This window comes from Oncorhynchus mykiss, chromosome 12, assembly GCF_013265735.2.
Source record: "Oncorhynchus mykiss isolate Arlee chromosome 12, USDA_OmykA_1.1, whole genome shotgun sequence".
In the NCBI taxonomy this organism is placed as follows: domain Eukaryota; kingdom Metazoa; phylum Chordata; class Actinopteri; order Salmoniformes; family Salmonidae; genus Oncorhynchus; species Oncorhynchus mykiss.
The window spans coordinates 14,911,241-14,933,043 of NC_048576.1; the positions used below are offsets into that span (position 1 = coordinate 14,911,241).

Below are 21,803 nucleotides of genomic sequence, written 5' to 3' on the forward strand. Positions count from 1 at the left end.
TTTGTGAGCTACCCTCGGTTTAAAAAAGCACATTTCTATTACATTTTTAAACTAGATAACATTTCAAATTTTTTGGTTTGGGCATACAGACAGAGCTCATGTGGTTTATTATTAAGGGGGGGTCGTTTGATGAGAACAGCCATACTACATCAACCTGAGTGGTAGTAGAATCTCTGGATACCTTGGTGCCCAAGTGACTGGTCAGTCTGCGGGGCACAGAGTAACTACCCACACCCAAACTCATTTCACTGGCAGAGTCCTGATCCAGGCGAGAGCTGGAACCCTAGATGAGAAACATTTATTTTGTTAAACTTTTTAAAAGCTTTTTTAAAATTAAAATGTATTCATATTGCTTGCTAGCAATTTCCTACAGTATAACATCTTCGCCTTTCTCATAAAAGCGATTAGTGTGTCAGTGTGACAGTTTTCTTCCATAGAACAATCCCAGCAACCTCATTCATTCTGCTAAGAATCAAGGGAAGTCCGACTACATTACATTTTAAAAGTCATTAAAATATGAATCCAACGGTTTAATCGCAAGTCTCAGGGATAAAGCCTACTATGGAGTAAGACACAAATTATTAGCATTAAATGGAAAGTCAAGGCACTAAGCACGGCAAAAAAGGCAGCTCACGACAGCTCAGCTAAACTCTCCTAACCAACATTTCCAGTCAGTCCAATGGCGGAAGATATTTTCTGGAGCATTATAGGACCAAAGGAAGGAAATAAATCTGTCAAATGTTAACTACGAATCTCTGGGGGTGCAAGCGTTGTGTTAGTTTGAGATGGACTACATTGCAGTCAAACTATGCTATATCACAGTCTACAAATCACATTGCATTCCAATATCCGACTCAATGATTTAATAATGATCCCTTCAAACACGCCGATTGTCTTGGATCAGGTATGGAAGGCGAGTCATACCTGAGAACACCCAGCGCTAGGCCCACCACTGTCCCCTGAAGCCTGGCCTCCCTCATCCTGGGCAGCCGGGTCATGCTTGCTCTGCATGAGGGAAAGAAAGAGGGAAAGAAGGGTCAGACCTCCAAAAGGAGCAAAGCATTCATGTAGCAGGCTAAATGAGAGTAACGAGTCAGAGAACGCAGAACCAGTCACCTGGAAGAGGCAGAATCCGTTCAAAAAGAGGAAATAGAAAACAGCAGGATGAGAGACTGGAAGGAAGGAAAGGGAGTGAGAGTGCAAGACAGAATGAGGACGAGAGAGAGAGAGTGGGCGAGGGAGACAGGGGAGTGATGGCAATAGAGAGATCGAGAGTGGGCGTGAAAAACTCAAAGAAACCGAGCAATGGTGACTACGGTTGCAAAGGTTCGGAAGCGTTCCGGTAAATTTTATGATACGTTTTTATTACAATACTGGGTGGGGTGAATAGATGTTATATGACACAAACAAAAAATGTAAACTAGTAAAATAGCCTACAGCAAAGTGTTTAATTTGTTAACCATTTCTGCTAATTAGTTTTTGCTACCATGTGGGTTTTCTATTGCATGCGCCTGCTAACTGAGTGTTAATTCACCTGTTTCCATACATGTTTCATTTTAAAACATGTATCTTACAAAGGATTGTTTAATCTAACTGCTTAACTATTTATCTGTACATGGATATGTATTTGAGATTTTTTTCTCATCTTTACAGGAAAATGCCACAGGCACTGAGGAAAAACTGTGTACATTTGCTAATACTGTACCAAATCATATGCGAAGAATGCAACAAAGATGCAGAATCTTCTGGCCAAGTGGATAAAGTTCCCTCAGCACTCACAACAAGCGACCTCTGACAAAAATCCCTCTACTTCCATTTGTGGTGAAAGTGATGAATCAGACAAAGCTCATGGTCCTCCTGGAATCAGAAGTTTTTTTTGACTCAATGGAGGAACGTAGTCAGAGAACTGCTGATGAATGTCTTGCTCAAGCTCTGTATGCAGCTGCTTCACCTCTGATACTCACAGGCAATGTGTATTGGAAGAGATTTCTGAATGTTCTTCGCCCAGCATACACCCCTCCCACCAGATATGCTTTACCTACTCATTTGCTGGATGCATCACTACAGTGTCTCGCCACCTTGGCCTGGATGAGGGCAAGGTTCTAGGCAGTTCCAAGCAAGGGCTTTGAGATGGAGATGCAATATGGCAGTCGTGCCAACATCGCATCAGCCACCTGGTGGAAGGGACTGTGGATCTGAGGCTCTTTCCCCTGTTGCCTTTAAAAACCCACCAACAATCAGTATCTCACTGATCATCCCTAAAGCCAACACCTCATTTGGCCGCCTTTCCTTCCAGTTCTCTGCTGCCTGTGACTGGAACAAATTGCAAAAATCGTTGAAGTTGGACTTTTATCTCCCTCACCAACTTTAAACATCTGCTATCTGAGCAGCTAACCGATCGCTGCAGCTGTACAGTCCATCGGTAAATAGCCCACCCAATTTACCTACTTCATCCCCATACTGTTTTTATTTATTTACTTTTCTGCTCTTTTGCACACCAGTATCTCTAACTGCACATGGCCATCTGATCATTTAACACTGCTAAATTGTAATTATTCCCCTACCTCCTCATGCCTTTTGCACACAATGTATATTGACTTTTTTTTCCTATTTTTTTCCTACTGGTTATTAACTTGTTATTGTTTACTCCATGTGTAACTCTGTGTTGCTGTCTGTTCACACTGCTATGCTTTATCTTGGCCAGGTCGCAGTTATAAATGAGAACTTGTTCTCAACTAGCCTACCTGGTTAAATAAAGGTGAAAAAAAATTAAAATGGTCCTTGTTTGGGAACACACACACACCAGGCTGACCAATATACGGGTTGAAAAATTGGTGGTCATCTGGGCAAATGAGGCTTTTTGAGCCTGACAACTAGCCATCCTCAACAAGGTTGGAAAGTGACAGTGAAGATGAGGCCTCAGTGTCTGATGTTCAAGAGGTGGACATTGAGGAGGTCAAGGGAGAAGACATGGAAGCCTGAGAAGAAGACAACCAAAGCTTTAGTTTAGACTTTTCATATATATATATATATATATATATAATATATACAATTTTGGGGAGATGCGATGATCATTGGGGATCATTCAATATTCCGTTTGTTGTTCATTGAAATCAACCCATGTGAAGAGTCAACTCATTTAATTAAAGTTCTATTCATAACTAAATTGTTTTTGTTATTTCTATTAGGATTTAATCATTTGCAACTATGTCTACTTATGATAAGGTTAAAGGTTTTTGTTTCTGTCTCCATATGATATGGAAATATATCCAATGCAAAAAACATTTACATTTAAATGGAATTCATATTAATTTGCATATATCTCTGTTAATTCCCACACAAAGTTTCCACCTCTGAATATTCCCCAAAATGTGAAACCCTGATGGATAGAGCATTCAGTCACTAGGCTAGCTAGGGCAGCTGCAGGAGCATCAGGCTTCCTCATCCCTGACCTACATAAGCTGTAGCTCAGCCTGCAGGATGACAGTCGAAGAGGGGGGAATTAAATGTGTCCAATGATTTATCCACTCATGTAGAGGGGGAAAAGCATGTAAGCCAGCACACATGCAGGGCACGAGACAAGTAGTGTACACACAATTACCAACAGACAAAAACACACGAGCTCGTATACTGTATGGGCCACCAAACAAACATCTCACATGATGCAGGCATGAGTGCACTGGCTTGAATACAGTATTCATGCACACTGACGCATGAACACACATACCAAGGCCTTATGGCTTCTCGGCTGTGCATCCAACAGGAGCAGAAGGTAGGTCACTGGTTGACTGACTGCACACATGCTCAGTCATCAGGTCAGCTAATGTGCGTGCTGCAGTCGAACAGGTCCCCCTTAATTCAATTAAAATTGGATGGAAAATAAGACGAGTATATAGATTGTGTGCAGGTCTCTCTCGCACTGTCTCTTCTCATTGTGCCAGACTGTGTTCAAATGCCTTCTGTACATGTATGTATGAATGCACAGTGCCATGCAAAAGTATTAATTCCCCTTGGCATTTTGCCTAATTTGTTGCATTACAACCTGCAATTTAAAAAGATTTTTATTTGGATTTCATATAAAAATTGACAAAATAGTTTAAATTGGTGAAGTGAAATGAAAAAGTACTTGCTTCAAAAAACAGAAAAGTGGTGCGTGCCTATGTATTCACCCCTAAATAAGATCTGGGGGAACCAATTACCTTCATAAGTCACAAAGTCCACCTGTGTGCAATCTAATATTCACATGATCTCAGTATACAGTTGAAGTCAGAAGTACACATACACCTTAGCCAAAAACATTAACTCAAAGTTGAACAATTCCTGGCATTTAATCCTAGTAAAAAGTATCTGTTTTAGGTCAGAGTTAGTTTCGCAACTTTATTTTAAGAAAGTGAAATGTCAGAATAATAGTAGAGAGAAAGATTTATTTCAGCTTTTATTTATTTCATCACATTCCCAATGGGTCAGAAGTTGACACACACAATTAGTATTTGGTAGCATTGCCTTTAAATTGTTGAACTTGGGTCAAATGTTAAGGAGCCATCCACAAGCTTCCTACAATAAGTTGGGTGAATTTTGGCCTACCTAACGGAGTCAGGTTTGCCGGCATCCTTGCTCGTACATGTTTTCAGTTCTGCCCACACATTTTCTATACGATTGAGGTCAGGGCTTTGTGATGGCCACTCCAATACCCTGACTTTGTCCTTAAGCCAATTTGCCACAACTTTGGAAGTATGCTTGGGGTAATTGTCCACTTGGAAGACCCATTTGCGACCAAGCTTTAACTGATGTCTTCAGATGTTGCTTCAATATATCCACATAATTTTCCTGCCACATGAAGCCATTGATTTTGTAAAGAGCACCAGTCCCTCCTGCAGCAAAGCACCCCCACAACATGATGCTGCCACCCCCATGCATCACAGTTGGTATGGTGTTCTTCGGCTTGCAAGACTTTTCCTCCAAACATGACAATGGTCATTATGGCCAAACAGTTCTATTTGTGTTTCATCAGACCAAAACAACATTTCTCCAAAAAGTACGATCTTTGTCCCCATGTGCAGTTGCAAACCGTAGTCTGGCTTTTTTATGCCGGATTTGCAGATTCAGTCTTCCCAGCCTGGTGCAGGTCTGTTTCTGGTGTCCTTTGACAGCTCTTTGATCTTGTCCATAGTGGAGTTTGGAGTGTGACTGTTTGAGGTTGTGGACAGGTGTCTTTTATACTGATAACAAGTTCAAACAGGTGCCATTAATACAGGTAACGGGTAGAGGACAGAGGAGCCTCTTAAAGAAGAAGTTACAGGTCTGTGATGGCCAGAAATCTTGCTTGTTTGTAGGTGACCAAATACTTATTTTCCACCATAATTTGCAAATAAATTCATAAAAAAAATCCTACAATGTGATTTTCTGGATTTGTTTTTCCAATTTTGTCTGTCATAGTTGAAGTGTACCTATGATGAAAATTACAGGCCTCTCATCTTGTTAAGTGGGAGAACTTGCACAATTGGTGGCTGACGAAATACCTTTTTGCCCCACTGTATATACATATAAATACAATAAAAAAAATAAATCGGATTAAGATGAATCGGTAACGGCTTTTTTGGTCCTTCAATAATCGGTATCGGCATTGAAAAATCATAATCGATCGACCTCTAATACCCGCCATGTTGTGGAGTCAACAGAAGTCAGAAATAGCATTATAAATATTCACTTACTTTTGATGATCTTCATCAGAATGCACCCCAGAAATCGCAGTTCCACAATAAATGTTTGTTTTGTTCGATAAAGTCCATCATTTATGTCCAAATACCTCCTTTTTGTTCGCGCGTTCAGTTCACAAATCCAAATTCATGAGGCGCAGGCACACTTAGTCCAGACGAAAAGTCAAAAGTTATATTACAGTTCGTAAAAACATGTCAAACGATGTATAGAATCAATCTTTAGGATGTTAACATAAACCTTCAATAATATTCCAACCAGACAATTCCTTTGTCTTTAGAAAGGAAAAGGAATGCAGCTAACTCACGGGTGCGCGCGAGAGCGAGCTCATGGCATTCTGCCAGACACCTGACTCAAACAGCTCTTATTCTCTCCCCCTTCACAGTAGAAGCCTGAAACAAGGTCCTAAAGACTTGACATCTAGTGGAAGCCTTAGGAAGTGCAATCGGACCAAATTTCCACTGTATATTGTATAGGCAGACTTGAAAACATACAAACCTCAGATTTCCCACTTCCTGGTTGGATTTTTTTCTCAGCTTTTTGCCTGCCATATGAGTTCTGTTATACTCACAGACATCATTCAATGTTCATTTCATTTCAGTTTTAGAAACTTCGAGTGTTTTCTATCCAAATCTACTAACTTGTGAAGATATTCATATTATCCTTCTGGGCTTGAGTAGCAGGCAGTTTACTCCTTATTCATCCAAGCTACTCAATACTGCCCCCCATCCATAAGAAGTTAACTTCTTTGAGACTGGGGGCAGTATTGAGTAGCTTGGATGAAGCTTCAGTGGTAGGCATAGTGTGTAATTCTAAGGATACAAACCCCCAGAATATTAATTTTAATTCCAGGTTGTAAGGCAACAAAATAGGAAAGATGCCAATGGGGGTGAATACTTTCACAAGCCACTATGTATACATGCACACACTATCGTTCAAAAGTTTGGGGTCACTTAGACATTTACTTGTTTGAAAGAAAAGCACATTTTCTGTCCATTAAAATATCAAATTGATCCGTGTAGACATTGTCAATGTTGTAAATGACTATTGTAGCTGGAAAAATGTTATGGAATATCTACATAGGCGTACAGAGGCCCATTATCAGCAACCATTACTCCTGTGTTCCAATAGCACGTTGTGTTAGCTAATCCAAGTTAATCATTTTAAAAGGCTAATTGATCATTAGAAAACTATTTTGCAATTATGTTAGCAGAGCTGAAAACTGTTATTCTGATTTAAGAAGCAATAAAAAAAATGGAATTCTTCAGACCAGTTGAGTATCTGGAGCATCAGTATTTGTGGGTTCAATTACAGGCTCTGGTCAAAAGTTTTGAGAATGACAAACGTTAGTGGAAATTAAGTTTGCTGCTTCAGTGTCTTTAGATATTTTTGTCCCCCTCTCCCCTGTAACTATTCCCCAGGTCATGGCTGCAAATGAGAAAGTGTTCTCAGTCAACTTACCTGGTAAAAATAACAGATAAATTAGCTGGCGCGGTTCAGTCAATAATCAACCCAGTTTCCCTCCTTCAAAATGCATTCAAAATGAATCCCAAACGTTACCAACAAACTTATCCAAACAAGTCAATCAACGTTTATAATCAAACCTTAGGTATCCTAATACGGAAATAAACAATACAATTTAGGACAGAATCGTTATTGTCTTTACCGGAGATAAATGACAAAGAAGCGCTTTCCTCCACGCGCTTGGAAAAACTACAGCTAAAATGGGAGCCACCTAGAAAAATTACAACTTCTCCCTCATTTTCCCAAAAACCAGCATGAAACTCTTTCTAAAGACTGTTGACATCTTGTGGAAGCCCTAGGAACTGCAATCAGGGAGGATTTTGCCCTATAATAAAAGTGCCAGTGTTTTCTATCCAAATCTACCAATTACATGCATATCCTAGCTTCTGGGCCTGAGTAACAGGCAGTTTACTTTGGGCAAGCTTTTCATCCAGACGTCAAAATACCACCCCCTAGGCCAGAGGTTTATGAGAGAATCACTGACATGATGTCAGCTGGTCCTTTTGTGGCAGGGCTGAAATGCAGTGGATGTTTTTTGGGGATTCAGTTCATTTGCATGGCAAAGAGGGACATTGCAATTCATCTTATCACTCTTCCTAACATTCTGGAGTATATGCAAATTGCCATCATACAAACTGAGGCAGCAGACTTTGTGAAAATTAATATTTGTGTCATTCTAAAAACTTGGCCACGACTGTATGTATGCATGTATATGTTTACTGCTCCAGGGATATAATTAGTTTTGATTATATTATTTACTATTATGTATTGATATATTCCCCCCCCCTCTTTATGCGATGCACTGCAGAGAACACCGGAAGAAGAATTATCACTAAATTATCAGTGAACTATTGTAATGTGTGTTAATTAATCCCATAAGGGATGGGTTTCCAACTGCCGATTTTACACACAAAAAATGTCATTCATCATTCATTCAATAGCTCTCTTTTTCATATTTAACACAAGGAGAGAGGACAGGAGAACGCCTATGGTTGATTTCACCTCCCAGAATGAGGGTCAGGAGTTATAAACCTGGAAGGAACAAGAGTTGCTTCCAGCATTCTAGTGTTCTTAGGAGCCGCTGTAAATAAATGACACTCTTGTTTAGAGGAGCAGAACACTGCAAAATGATTGGATGAAAGAGGACTGTGTTCAGTTCAGATAAATCACCATATCGGATCAGTAACAAAGCATTATTGTACACTTGTCCATGTGACATCTCTGTAACGCAGGGATGGAGGCTACGCATCAATCCCCATTGCATAGAAAGGGGAATGGTGCAGTTAGCGCACCCAGTACAAGGATTAAATGGATATCAGCAAATGGGATGGCTGTCTGACATGGCACGACACTCCGATGTAAGCAGCTTTTGGTTCTTTACATGACTCAAAGCCAACAAACTGTTCCCACAGAATGCCTGTTGAAATGGAGATGTCCACACAGGCCAGGCATTAGCCAGAATACAGAGAAAGTATTGCCAGAAATCACTGTAAATACATTTAGGGCTGGTTTCCCAGACACAGATTATGCTTAGTCCCAGACAAATCAAAGGGCATTGTAGTCATTTTAAACAGGAATAATGTGTCCGGGAAACCAGCCCTAAATATATTTACAGTGAGAAATTCGATACCTCTATTGTTTCCGGCAATACTTTCTCTGTATTCTAGCTAGAACAAGGCCTAGAGGTACATTCTAGTGTATTACACCTGAGGCTGGGGTGAGTATCACATACCTCTGGTTCTGAAGGTGGAGACTGGGCATGCTGTTGGATCTTCAGTATGTCCTTCTCTATCTGCTGAATACGAGTCACCCTCACCTGAAACACAGCAGGACATTTACAGGAAGCAATCACTCAGAGGATGATAACCGGATATTACAATTACCAAATCAAATTTTATTAGTCACGTGCCGAATACAACAGGTGTAGGTAGACCTTACAGTGAAATTTCTACTTACGAGCCCCCAACCAACAACGCAGTTTAAAATACAGACAAGAGATGAAAGTAACAAGTAGTTAAATAACAGCAGTAAAACAACAATAGCGAGACTATATACAGGGGGCACCGGTACAGAGTCAATGTGTAGGGTCGCCAGTTAGTTGAGGAGACTGGACATGCTGTTGGATGTAACACTGACTGAATTAAAGCATTCGTAGATGCAGACAAATGTTGTAGAATTTTGTAATTCTAAGTCAATTTACTAAATGTTCTACCTCAACTGCCTACATAGCCATCCTACTTAGTATCCTTACTGGCCATTCTGTTCTTCCTGTATGTATGTTTCCTAATCAATGACTCATCCTATAAATGTCAGGAGGCAACCTGCTCTCCCTTTCATTTCACTGTATGCATTCATCATTTTAACCTTTATTTAACTAGGCAAATCAGTTAAGAAAAAAAGTATTATTTACAATGACGGCCTACCGGGGAACACTGGGTTAACTGCTTTATTATACAGGGGGAGAACAACATATTTTTACCTTGTCGGCTCAGGGATTCGATACAGCAACCTTTCGGTTACTGGCCCAACGCTCTAACCACTAGGCTACCTGCCGCCCCAAATTCCTCTCATCCCTGACCTGTGCCCTCTTCTCCATATCCTGGCAGGTTCCCAGCTGTTTCTCCATGGCAGCTCTGATCTGCCTCGCCTCGTACTCCAGTTGCCTACGGGTCATATCCGTCTGCAGGGAGAACTGCTGCAACCGCAAACAGGATCAACAGACATCAGGCTTGGCGAAATGTTTCATATTTAATAATGCAGAGAGGATATCTGCATACTGTCAGTTATGGTATTTTGGGAGTATCTATACGTCACTATACTCCATCTCAACACACGGCATAATGCTGAACGACAAATAAACACTTACATTCTCAGTCAGTGGTAGGCTGTCGATCCTCTTGGTGAGGTTCTGCAGCTGTGCGTAATACTGGTCCTTCTTCTTCTCCTCTTTCTCCAGCTCCGCCATCAATAAGGACCTGACAAGACAGATACAATCGCACCAATCAGAGACCAAGTTTAAAAAATATATATAATTCAAAACTGACTGAAGTCAGACCAAATAAACTCTAATCAAAGACCTAAGACAAAAACACATATACAGCATACCAGAATAAAAACAGGGTAGGTGTCCTGAATACGACCGCCTAATGCATCCTGTCTGTGACTAATGCCAGGAATACACTTTGCAACCTAACAATGTTAGCATGATGTACTGTGTGATTGAAGCCCTCACACTGCACCATTGCACTCAATGTGATTTGGCCGGGAGAGAGGCAAACCACTCATCAATTAATATTGCAGCAGTAAATCACAGTGAATGCACCCCACATGGTACCCTATTTGCTATATAGCCTGAAAGGGCTCTGGTACTGCACTATGTAGGGAATAGGGTGTCCTTTGGGATGGAGACTAAGTATAACCTGCATTACTCAAAGACAAACTAATGTGAATATACAAAGTAATGCAAGCAGGAGCTCACTTCTCCTTCTCCAGCTCCTCCAGGTAGCCAGCGCTGTCTCTGCCCCCATTGGACAGCCCTCTCTTGGGGAGGGAGCCCAAGGAACCCATGGGGCTGGGGCTGCTGTCCCCTGAACGCCCAGAGCCTGAACCCTGCATGGAAGACGGCTGAGATCTCAGCTTCACCCCTGGGTAAGTGTTAGGATCCAGGCTAATTTCTACCGGAGGAAGGAATATCAGAATTGAGGTTATTTAATAGAACGCATTTCAACCAGCTAATTCTGTCACCCCATGTGTGATGTGTACCTTTCAGTCTTTCTAGGAGATCGATTTGTCCGGATGAATCGGTAGAGTCTTCTTCAATGCTTCCCTGTATGTGTTTCAGCACCTCCTGAAATACAGGAAAAACAAATCGGTTTTAATGTATTGTTTGTAAACACACAACCGCAAATAAGAGCACTGAACAATATCTAGGTGCACACACACACACACTTCCAAAGGAAAGAACAGCAATGTTTTTAGTTTAGAAACATTTAAGCCACAAAAACAAAGTTAAAAGTCCATTCACACCTGTAAAAAGTCTAGCCAAACCTACTGGCCCACTGCAGTGCAAAATAGAATGTTTGCCTCAACCCCCCCACCACTATCCCATTCCAGAGACGAGGAACCAGTGGTTGGTCATGCTGCCTGATGGACAGGGTAGAACAATGAGAGGAAAAACATCCAACCACTGGCTTTGATGTACCATCAAAAACCGCATCAAATTTAATTTGTCACATGAGCCGAATACAACTGGTTCAGACTTTACCGTGAAATGCTTGCTTATGAGCCCTTCACAATGATGCAGTTTATAAACCATCATTTTTAAAAAAATGGTAACGCAAGAGGAATAAAATACACAAGAATGGAGCTATAGGCCTCCGAGTGGCGCAGTGGTCTAAGCAGTGGTCTAAGGCACATCATCACAGTGCTAGTTGTGCCACTAGAAATCCCGGTTCGAGTCCAGGCTCTCTCGTAGCCGGCCGCGACCGGGAGAGCCACGGGGTGGAGCACAATTGGCCCAGCGTCGTCCGGGTTAGGGAAGGGTTTGGCTGGCCAGGATGTACTTGTCCCATCGCGCTCTAGCGACTCCTTGTGGCGAGCCAGGCGCATGTACGGTGACACGGTCGCCAGGTGTACAATGTTTTCTGACACATTGGTGAGGCTGGCTTCCGGGTTATGCGGGCATTGTGTCAAGAAGCAGTGCAGCTTGGCTGAGTCGTGTTTCGGAGGACGCACGGCTCTCGGCCTTCACCTCTCCCGAGTCCGTACGGGAGTTGCTGCAATGGGACAAACTAACGACCAAATGGATACCACAAAATTTTTAAATCCAGTAATGTATTGTAGGTTGGACCCTAAGTTTCTCTGTTCCTAATGAGCATGCCACTAATGGCTTTCTAAGAACTGGCCCCTTGAGGGCATCAGTGACTTTACCTTGAAGGGAGAGACGCTTTTTAGACTTGATATTGTTCTCAGTGAACTCTACTCTTCAGTCAACCAATGACATTGCTATCCTTGAGCACTTTTTCTCCTCCTATGGACATCATATCCCATCCTTTCAGTTAAGGTCTCTGCATAGTCGTATATGCATCTTAATCTGTAGCCTTTTCACAGGCAACCAACCCAAAGACATACAGTAGCAATACATTGTTAGCTGTAGGCCTACATCCACAAATGCAAAAAGTTTGGTAACTTTAATGGTGTAATGTCCTATCTCAAAATGGAACTCTGAACCTACTTGAACTAATATACAACACATTATGAAGATCTTGATCCCTCTAAGGGTTTGTTTAACTACGTGTCCCGTCCATAATCAGTTAACCACTCAGCTCTACAAAACATGACTGGAAAAAGATCATGAACATGATTAGCCTATTGAAACTGGCTTGTTGCAGGAGGACTAATACTTACCACAATGAACCTACAACGGTGACAGAGTGAATGGTGGAAAGGCATACTTCCAGAGGAGAATAATAAATCCAGCGTTAAAACTAGGCCTATAATCAGAAGGATACAGCATAGCGAACGAGAGGCTGGATACGATCATGTCCATTTAGCTCAGGAATCCCAGAGTACAGTACTACAGCTGTAGCAGCAGTGGTAGTCTCCACAGCAGGCAGAATCCTTCAACCAATCTGGACTTTATATTAACTGCAAATTTTTACTGCGGGTCATTAAAATCAAAAGTTAGATAAAAAGTATTTCCAGGTTGAACAGTTCGTTAACATATTTTATTTTTCAAGTGGAAAAGAAAGAGTAGTCTCCTGTCCTCCAGTGAGTCCGAGAGGAGAGCAAAGCATCAAAGCGATGTCCGGCGACAACACGGCTCCCGCTCAGAAAACAGAACAGGGTTTTCCTACCACCCTGCCTGTCCCGTCTCAGTCAGTCAGAGACCAGGGGCCATCAAGAGGCTATGTCCATACAGCTGCTTCCCCTTAGATTGAAGGGTTACTCACAACGTAACCAACGCATGACCCGGACGGTCACAGTGTCCGCCAACCTCTACCCTGTGACCTCTGACCCTGGCCCATGCATCGATGAGCAGGCTGAAAGGGGGTCAGACGGGAGGGCTGGACGGCAGGAAACAAAAACACACAGCCCTGACTGTGCGATGCGCTCTCTCTCTCCCTCGCTCTGTAAAGCATGTGTGACGTCTAGACACACCACACAACGGCTGCATTATCAGGCTGGGATCATATGATAAAGAGCCCCTCATTCTATTCACAGCAGTTCCTAGCAGAACCACTCCTCTATTCAACCATCGGGGGTGACGGACATGTTGTTGCTAACGTGAATAGAATACAGCTCATTTATAACGTAGACTACTAGCTGACCGTAAATTCAAGACCAAGAGGAGAATCCATATAGATTGATCTGGCCTATAAAAAGACCTATAAAAACAAATAGCCATGGGGCCATTGAGAGTAAATTAAATTGAGGACATGCAATCAAGTCTGAACTTACTTCAATTAGTTGGATAACCAAATAAAAAAAGTAAAGTAAACCTTGAAGCTGCTGCCACATCCATACCAAGTCAAGTTGTCAACTTTTTTTTAGTCAACTGCTGTCCAAGTCTCAGAATTCTGGATGTGTTTGCCCAATCCGAAATGGGAAAATGGACACACTCTTCCCTAATAAACAAATCCAACAGAGAGACAGGCTAGAAAACCAGTGCATCCCTGCAGTGTTTGACTGTCCTGCATACCTTTCACACACACAGGGTTTAAAATAGTCATCCAATAGTCCTAGTAACTCAAATCAATGCTGTAAAAGTACCCATCTGCAGAGCCAAAACCCACCGAGCATGCCGGGGTCTCTCATTCGGCTCTGGTTTCATTTGAGCTGGGCTCCCATGAGGCCCTGAACCATGCTATGTCCGGCTTTTGTACTGCACTCTGACTGGAAAAGGGTAGACTGTCCTTGCGAATGCAATATTGTTGTTGTTAAGCATGTGGTGTGTAATAAGGAAAAAATACAGGCATTGATGTCAAGGGAAGGCAGGCCTGGAGGGTTTAAATTAGAACACTAATGTGTGAAGTAACCTTACTAACTAGGCTGTACTTAACGAGAGACCCAGACCACCACAGATTCCTGTTGGGTAGTTTTAGGATGATAATCCACCAGAAATAAGACTTTTCAAAATAAAAAAAAGCATGGTAAAAAAAAATATAGGAAAAAGGAGTGTTCTGTTTTGTTCAAAAGCTATTCATTGATTGGAAACCCTTAATTTCCATGTCTGAAACTACTTGATTAAACTTTTCTGCTAAACAAAGTGGATTCCTAAAAATACCTAGGAGATTCAGGGCCCCAAATATTTTACACTTATGCAAGTAGCCAGGTCTGAACTTTTCACAATAATATAAAGTACCAAAATATGCGTAAAGTAGAAAGCTTAAATCATAACCTGTCTGTTCTGAGAACTAAGTCAACACTCCCAGTGGCACTATTACACTACTATGTTGTGGAATGAGCCACTAGTATTGATCCCACAAAAGGCCATTTCAATTTCACTAGTAACTTCTTATGAAGAAACTTTCTGCCAGAAACTTATAGATATCAAATGCAAAATGTCACTTTATAGCATCCCTTTCCACATACAGGATGGAATGACTGAGTATTTATAGAGGTTTAGTGCTCATCTAAAGCTGTATGGTTTATGTTAGAACTGGGTTACATAAGGTACAATTCGATGTGTCTTTGTGCGTGTGTGAGTGCGCGTGCTCGTAAAAATAATTATTGAACTGAAATTGAGCTCTTGTTGTGCTGTGTGTAATTGGCTTGGTGTGTAGGAGAGAGGAAGCCTGCTCAGTACTCATTGATGGAGAGGCTGTTGTTCATGCTCTCCTCTGGTCTCCCTGCAGCTGTGAGCCTGTGACAGCCTGTTTGTGTCCCAAATGGCACCCCATTCCCTATATAGTGCACCCTATGGGCCCTGGTCAAAAGTAGTGCACTATAAAAAGGGAAACATTGTGCCATTTGGGACGCAGACCCTGAGCCCCGAGGAGAGAGGAAATGTCTGGATGTCGGAACTGAGAGAGGCGCATTCATCAGATACAATGAGAGGAAGGGAGAGAGACGCTAAAAAAAGACAGCTTTCCCCAACGTGCAGAGGGAAGGGAGCGTCTAAGAGCGAGCAGTGAGAGAGAGAGCAAGCAGCCTACATCGATCTCAAAGTGCCAGAGGGAGATAGGGTTTCTGATGAAAATGAAACTGATTAGCACAAAGGGAAAAGACAGACTGTCTTTAAATTTCATCCATTAGTCATAAACAATATCATTATTTACCCCCTGAATAATCTCATTATTTATGATTAATCTTTTATGATCTCAACAGGGGTTCTCCCCTGTAAGGAATACTAACAGGCCATTTTTCCACAAGATAGGCCTAATAATTCTCACTTGGTTGCAAATGATAACCCTTCCCCCTATTTAGACTATATAGAAACATTGCATTACAGTACTTTAGAGTTTATTCTTACTTAGGCTACCATTAACCAACAAAACAGCCCACTTACAATAAGCATTAAGCTAAACTCTATTTAGTAAGCATTGCAGGATGCAGGAACCTAACCTCCAACAATATAGTTCACAGTCCAGGAAGGATTTCTCAACAATACAGGTCAACACAATGGATGGCGTCGTTGCATCGAAGGCAGAAATTATACTTTAATTTATTTTAAAAAAATAATTCTCTCTCCTTTGCTCTCCTTAAGCTAGTGCCAGAGAAATCCCTAAGCCAAACCCAGGCTGGTTCTGTATCTGCAGCAGCACAAAGGGGTGTGCAACAGCCACCTCCCTCTAGCATGAAATATCAGACTGCAGAGTAGCAGGTAGCCTAGCCCTTGGCTTACTAAACTGACTGAGTTGGCAGGTTTTCAATTTGAGCCAGAGCGGATGCAGAGGCAGAGCAGAGCTGATGGGGTGCATTGTTAATAGATAGCTTAGCAGCAGTGCTGAATGTGCCAGTCTAAGAGTACAGCCGTCAGACCCCCCCCAAAAGTGAGAATCAGGCTAACCTCAAACCCAGCTCCAAACATACTGAGATAAAGGATGCATAATCAGTGTTAGGCTACTCACAGAGTAGGACTCTCCTCAGACAAGGGCAGAGAAGACCCCCTCATTTAAAATGCCCAAAAGTGGGAGAGAAACCTCAACCAGCTCCAATGCTACTGGAAAGTGAGTACAGTCTTACATAAAGTATGTGTCAGTGTTACTCACATTAAGACGCTCCCCAGAAATTACTAATAACTAATACTGACTAAGCCTGCACCAAACATACACCTCACCCAGTCCCAACACGCTGTGAGTCCTTCCACGGTGACACTCATTCCCTCATTACCAGGAAACTCTACAAAAGCAACTAGGCCTTTTAATAGATCAGTGTATTAACCCCTAGCCCATATCCCCTAGGTATTTTAAAAGATCAGAGAGTATCAACCCCTAGGGGTTGATTTGTGATTGAGGGAAGGATTTGCAGTCTCTTGTCCTTAGTTCGTGGGCTAATGAGTAGTCCACTACATTCACTGCCACTCGTACATTTAAGAAAGTAGTGCTCCCTAACGTGAGGTGGCACCACTCACTACCCAAGGGTGCATTGCGGGGTAGAAGACATTGACAGAGATAGTTGAGAACCCAAATGTTCCTGTGAGAACAGAAAAGCCCTAGGAGTTTAAATCACCTCCTGAAGCCTCAGCCTGCCAGGTCACATCATCCAATTAAAGCAACGGCACCTAGCAGGCTGGTACATTCAACGAGTGTGTGTGTGTGTGTGTGTGTGTGTGTGTGTGTGTGTGTGTGTGTGTGTGTGTGTGTGTGTGTGTGTGTGTGTGAGAGAAAGATTCAGCAGCCTAGTCCAGGATGGCAGCTCTTCTCGTGAACAGAGTCCTGGTGTCTGAAAATGTTACTAACCGCCAAATCACTCCTTCCTCAGTCCTTGTTTCCTCAATTCCGATGAAAATGCATTGGCGGAGAGGATCCAAGGGGCCTCCCTCAACCCCCACATTTTCCAATAGGCTTAGAGAGGAATTGAGGGAACGAGGATGACAGCCAAATAACGTTTTCAGAGACAGACAGACTCTGGGATGCAGATAGGGAGGTTGAAGCTGAGGGGCTAATTTGAGTGGCAATACAGGGGAATGTGTCGGGAGAGCGAGAGGCCTGTGAAGGGGTTTTGTGAGAATGTTGACAGGATGAGGAGGATATATTTATTTCTGTCTTGGATACTAGCTAACATTTCTATCCATGATACATCATGGTGTCTTCCTCAATAGCTAGGCCTATATTGAGAGGGAACGGATTAGAGAGTCTAAATGACTTCCTAAAATTCAGCGGAGCACTCAACCCTAACACCTTACTTCAGGCATATTGGTTGTTCAAAGCTGGAAGACAGACTATGTTCTAAGATCTTGCCTAGGGAAATATCCCACTGTTGTGCTTGATGTAGCCTACCGAGTGAAGCAATAACTGGGACAAACACAGTAACGACTGTTGCGAGAGGAAAGCTTAATGTACAAGTACACCCCATGGACAGGACGCCTTACCCCAGATCTCTCTCAATGTGGAATGCCCATTTTTATAGTATTTGGTATGACTCAGCCAGGGATTGAAATCACACCCTTCCAATCTCAGGGTGGACACTAGAGGTCGACCGATTAATCGGAATGACCGATTAATTATTCATAACAATCGGTATTTTTGGACACCGATTTGGCCAATTTTTTTTATGCCTTTGTTTAACTAGGCTACTCAGTTAAGATCACATTCTTATTTTCAATGACGGCCTAGGAACAGTGGGTTAACTGCCTTGTTTGCAGTCTCCTGACCCCTCCTGTCTCAGCCTCCAGTATTTATGCTGCAGTAGTTTATGTGTCAGGGGGCTAGGGTCAGTTTGTTATATCTGGAGTACTTCTCCTGTCCTATTCGGTGTCCTGTGTGAATCTAAGTGTGCGTTCTCTAATTCTCTCCTTCTCTCTTGGAGGACCTGAGCCCTAGGACCATGCCCCAGGACTACCTGACATGATGACTCCTTGCTTTCCCCAGTCCACCTGGCTGTGCTGCTGCTCCAGTTTCAACTGTTCTGCCTTATTATTATTCAACCATGCTGATCATTTATGAACATTTGAACATCTTGGCCATGTTCTGTTATAATCTCCACCCGGCACAGCCAGAAGAGGACTGGCCATCCCACATATGCTCTCTCTAATTCTCTCTTTCTTTCTCTCTCTCGGAGGACCTGAGCCCTAGGACCATGCCCCAGGAATACCTGACATGATGACTCCTTGCTGTCCCCAGTCCACCTGACTGTGCTGCTGCTCCAGTTTCAACTATTCTGCCTTATTATTATTCGATCATGCTGGTCATTTATGAACATTTGAACATCTTGACCATGTTTTGTTATAATCTCCACCCGGCACAGCCAGAAGAGGACTGGCCACCCCACATAGCCTGGTTCCTCTCTAGGTTTCTTCCTAGGTTTTGGCCTTTCTAGGGAGTTTTTCCTAGCCACCGTGCTTCTTCACCTGCATTGCTTGCTGTTTGGGGTTTTAGGCTGGGTTTCTGTACAGCACTTTGAGATATCAGCTGATGTACGAAGGGCTATATAAAATAAATTTGATTGATTGATTGATTGTTCAGGGGCAGAATGACAGATTTTTACCTTATCAGCTCGGGGAATCAATCTTGCAACATTACAGTTAACTAGTCCAATACTCTAACCACCTGATTACATTGCACTCCACGAGGAGACTGCCTGTTACGCAAATGCTGTAAGAAGCCACGGTAAGTTGCTAGCTAGCATTAAACTTCTTATAAAAAACAATCAATCATAATCACTAGTTAAACTAGTAATATCATCAACCATGTGTAGTTATCTAGCGTGTCCTGCGTTGCATATAATCCATGCGGTGGGTATTCGGGGAAAAAGGACTGTCGTTGCTCCAATGTGTCAAAAAAATCAATACACAGAATTATATTTTTAAACCTGCATATTTAGCTAAAAGAAATCCAGGTTAGCAGGCAATATTAACCAGGTGAAATTGTGTCACTTCTCTTGCGTTCATTGCACGCAGTCAGTGTATATGCAACAGTTTGGGCTGCCCAATTTGCCAGAATTTTACATAATTATAACATAACATTGAAGGTTGTGCAATGTAACAGGAATATTTAGACTTAGGGATGCCACCCATTAGATAAAATAAGGAACGGTTCCGTATTTCACTGAAAGAATAAACGTCTTGTTTTCGAGATGATAGTTCCCGGATTCTATTCTATATTCATATTAATGACCTAAGGCTCGTATTTCTGTGTGTTTCTATGTTATAATTAAGTCTCTGATTTGATAGAGCAGTCTGACTGAGCGGTGGTAGGTACCAGCAGGCTCGTAAGCATTCTTTCAAACAGCATTTCGTGCATTTTGCCAGCAGCTCGTCGCTGTGCTTCAAGCATTGAGCTGTTTATGACTTCAAGCCTATCAAATCCCAAGATTAGGCTGGTGTAACCGATGTGAAATGGCTAGCTAGGGTGCGCGCTAATAGCGTTTCAAACGTCACTCGCTCTGAGACTTGGAGTGGTTGTTCCCCTTGCTCTGCATGGGTGACGCTGCTTTGAGGGTGGCTGTTGTCGATGTGTTCCTGGTTCGAGCCCAGGTAGGGGTGAGGAGAGGGACGGAAACTATACTGTTACACTAGCAATACTAAAGTGCCTATAAGAACATCCAATAGTCAAAGGTTAATGAAATACAAATGGTATAGAGGGAAATAGTCCTATAATTCCTATAACAACTACAAACTAAAACTTCTTACCTGGGAAAATTGAAGACTCATGTTAAAAGGAACCACCAACTTTCATATGTTCTCATGTTCTGAGCAAGGAACTTAAACATTAGCTTTTTTACATGGCACATATTGCGCTTTTACTTTCTTCTCCTTCACTTTGTTCTTGCATTATTTAAACCAAATTGAACATGTATCATTATTTATTTGAGGCTAAATTGATTTTATTGAGGTATTATATTAAGTTAAAATAAGTGTTCATTCAGTATTGTTGTAATTGTCATTATTACAAATACTTTTTTTTCCTTCTTTAAAAAAATTAATAAAATCAGCATCTGCTTTTTTTGGTCCTCCAATACAAATCATAATCAGTAGACCTCTAGTGGACACTAAGGTCACTGAGTTCATACAAGCATTTGAGTGAAGAGGAAAAGCTGGCTTGTGTTCAGTAGACATGAATCAGAAACGCTTTGTCTGTACTTGTCAAATAAGAAAAGTCAGTTTACATAGCTAAATGTTTTGCTACATGTGCCATAATTAACGACCTTCGACCCAATGTGCCATATTTAACACGACCTTCGACCCAGGGTTCTTAGTGTACCATAGAAGAGGTCTGATTACCTTCATATTTGAGGCTTCAGTCTCCAGTTTGTTCAAGTGGTTGGAGTTGTCCTCAAGCTCTTGTCGAAGGTTGGAGTTCTCCATCTTCAGTGCCTCCACTTGCTTCAGCAGCTGATCATAAGACGCTGCAGCCATCTTGGACTACCTCTTGACCTAAGGACAAGAACACATTAACAACAGTTAATAAGGTTGAATCAACTCCTACTAGCACTGGAAAATTGCCCATAAAAACAGACAGACCGCCTCAATCACAATTAATCTGGAAGCCTACATTTGATTGATGGATATAATTAAGCTAGGCTACATTATGGTCAGTGGTGACAGTGTCCATAACACAATGCCAATTAATATCCAGCTCTTCATGGAAAATGGGCTTTAAAAAGCCTTGATACATTTATAGCACAATATCATCCTACCATTACACTGGAAAACTACAGTCCAGCAAAGGTTCTAAGAATTAAAACCTTTTTCAATCAGAGCGGCAGGACTTAAGACGAGGCCAGTTGCGAGGGCCAAAGCAAGTCACATTAAAACAAAAAGCAGCACACAAGATTTTATGAAAAACAGTTGAGAATAAGATCTGGAGAAGAAAAGTTGTAAATGCCTTACATGGCTTTGGGTTAAGAGCAATTCACACAGGTTTTAAAAACATTAGGCTTGTTAATTCACGCCTGGGCAGATTTTACAAGCCGTGTCAGTGGTTGGACTAGCTTAACTGCATTTAATTTTTGAACAAGGATTTTTATCAGACAAACGGTTGATGGAAGAAGTGGATCATCGTAATTATGATAACCGTTCAATAATAGCGTAGTTATTAGCCTACATTTTAGCAAAAAAATATTGAGAAACATTCATTTTGTTTAGATGCAAGAATAAAAAGACAAAAAAAAGAGGATTAAATGCAAGGTCCAATTTTTCCAAGTCTCCAGCTGACAGACACCCAGTCCACCACTGTGAAGCTACAGCCAGAGCACAACGGTGCCATACCATCTCTTGCCATACCACCTGTCAAATGGTTCATGGCCAACTACCACTGATATCCATCCACTGAAATCTCAATGCACATGGCATTGTCTAAACACCACAAAGTCCAATAGATTAGAACCTTATATTTTCCATATTAACCTCATCCTCCAACACTGATAATCCATATCACACATGTTCACTGACCACATCTGTA

The 21,803-nt window shown here is 41.9% G+C and overlaps 1 protein-coding gene across 6 annotated transcripts in view; it reads right to left on the reverse strand.

Moving 5' to 3' along the window:
- LOC110537021 (adenomatous polyposis coli protein) overlaps positions 1 to 21,803 on the reverse strand; it is a 50,628-nt gene that overhangs the window by 14,893 nt on the left and 13,932 nt on the right. For 5 of the 6 annotated variants that reach the window (XM_021622735.2, XM_021622733.2, XM_021622731.2 and 2 more), the window contains 8 exons: positions 20,624 to 20,776; positions 11,002 to 11,086; positions 10,718 to 10,913; positions 10,106 to 10,214; positions 9,818 to 9,934; positions 8,972 to 9,055; positions 925 to 1,005; positions 182 to 283 (listed from right to left, as the gene is read on the reverse strand). In XM_021622735.2, the coding sequence (XP_021478410.2) occupies positions 182 to 283; positions 925 to 1,005; positions 8,972 to 9,055; positions 9,818 to 9,934; positions 10,106 to 10,214; positions 10,718 to 10,913; positions 11,002 to 11,086; positions 20,624 to 20,758 (909 nt within the window). In that variant the 5' untranslated portion in view covers positions 20,759 to 20,776. The remainder of the gene's footprint in view (positions 1 to 181; positions 284 to 924; positions 1,006 to 8,971; positions 9,056 to 9,817; positions 9,935 to 10,105; positions 10,215 to 10,717; positions 10,914 to 11,001; positions 11,087 to 20,623; positions 20,777 to 21,803) is intronic. The other variant, XM_021622736.2, reaches the window with a different exon arrangement.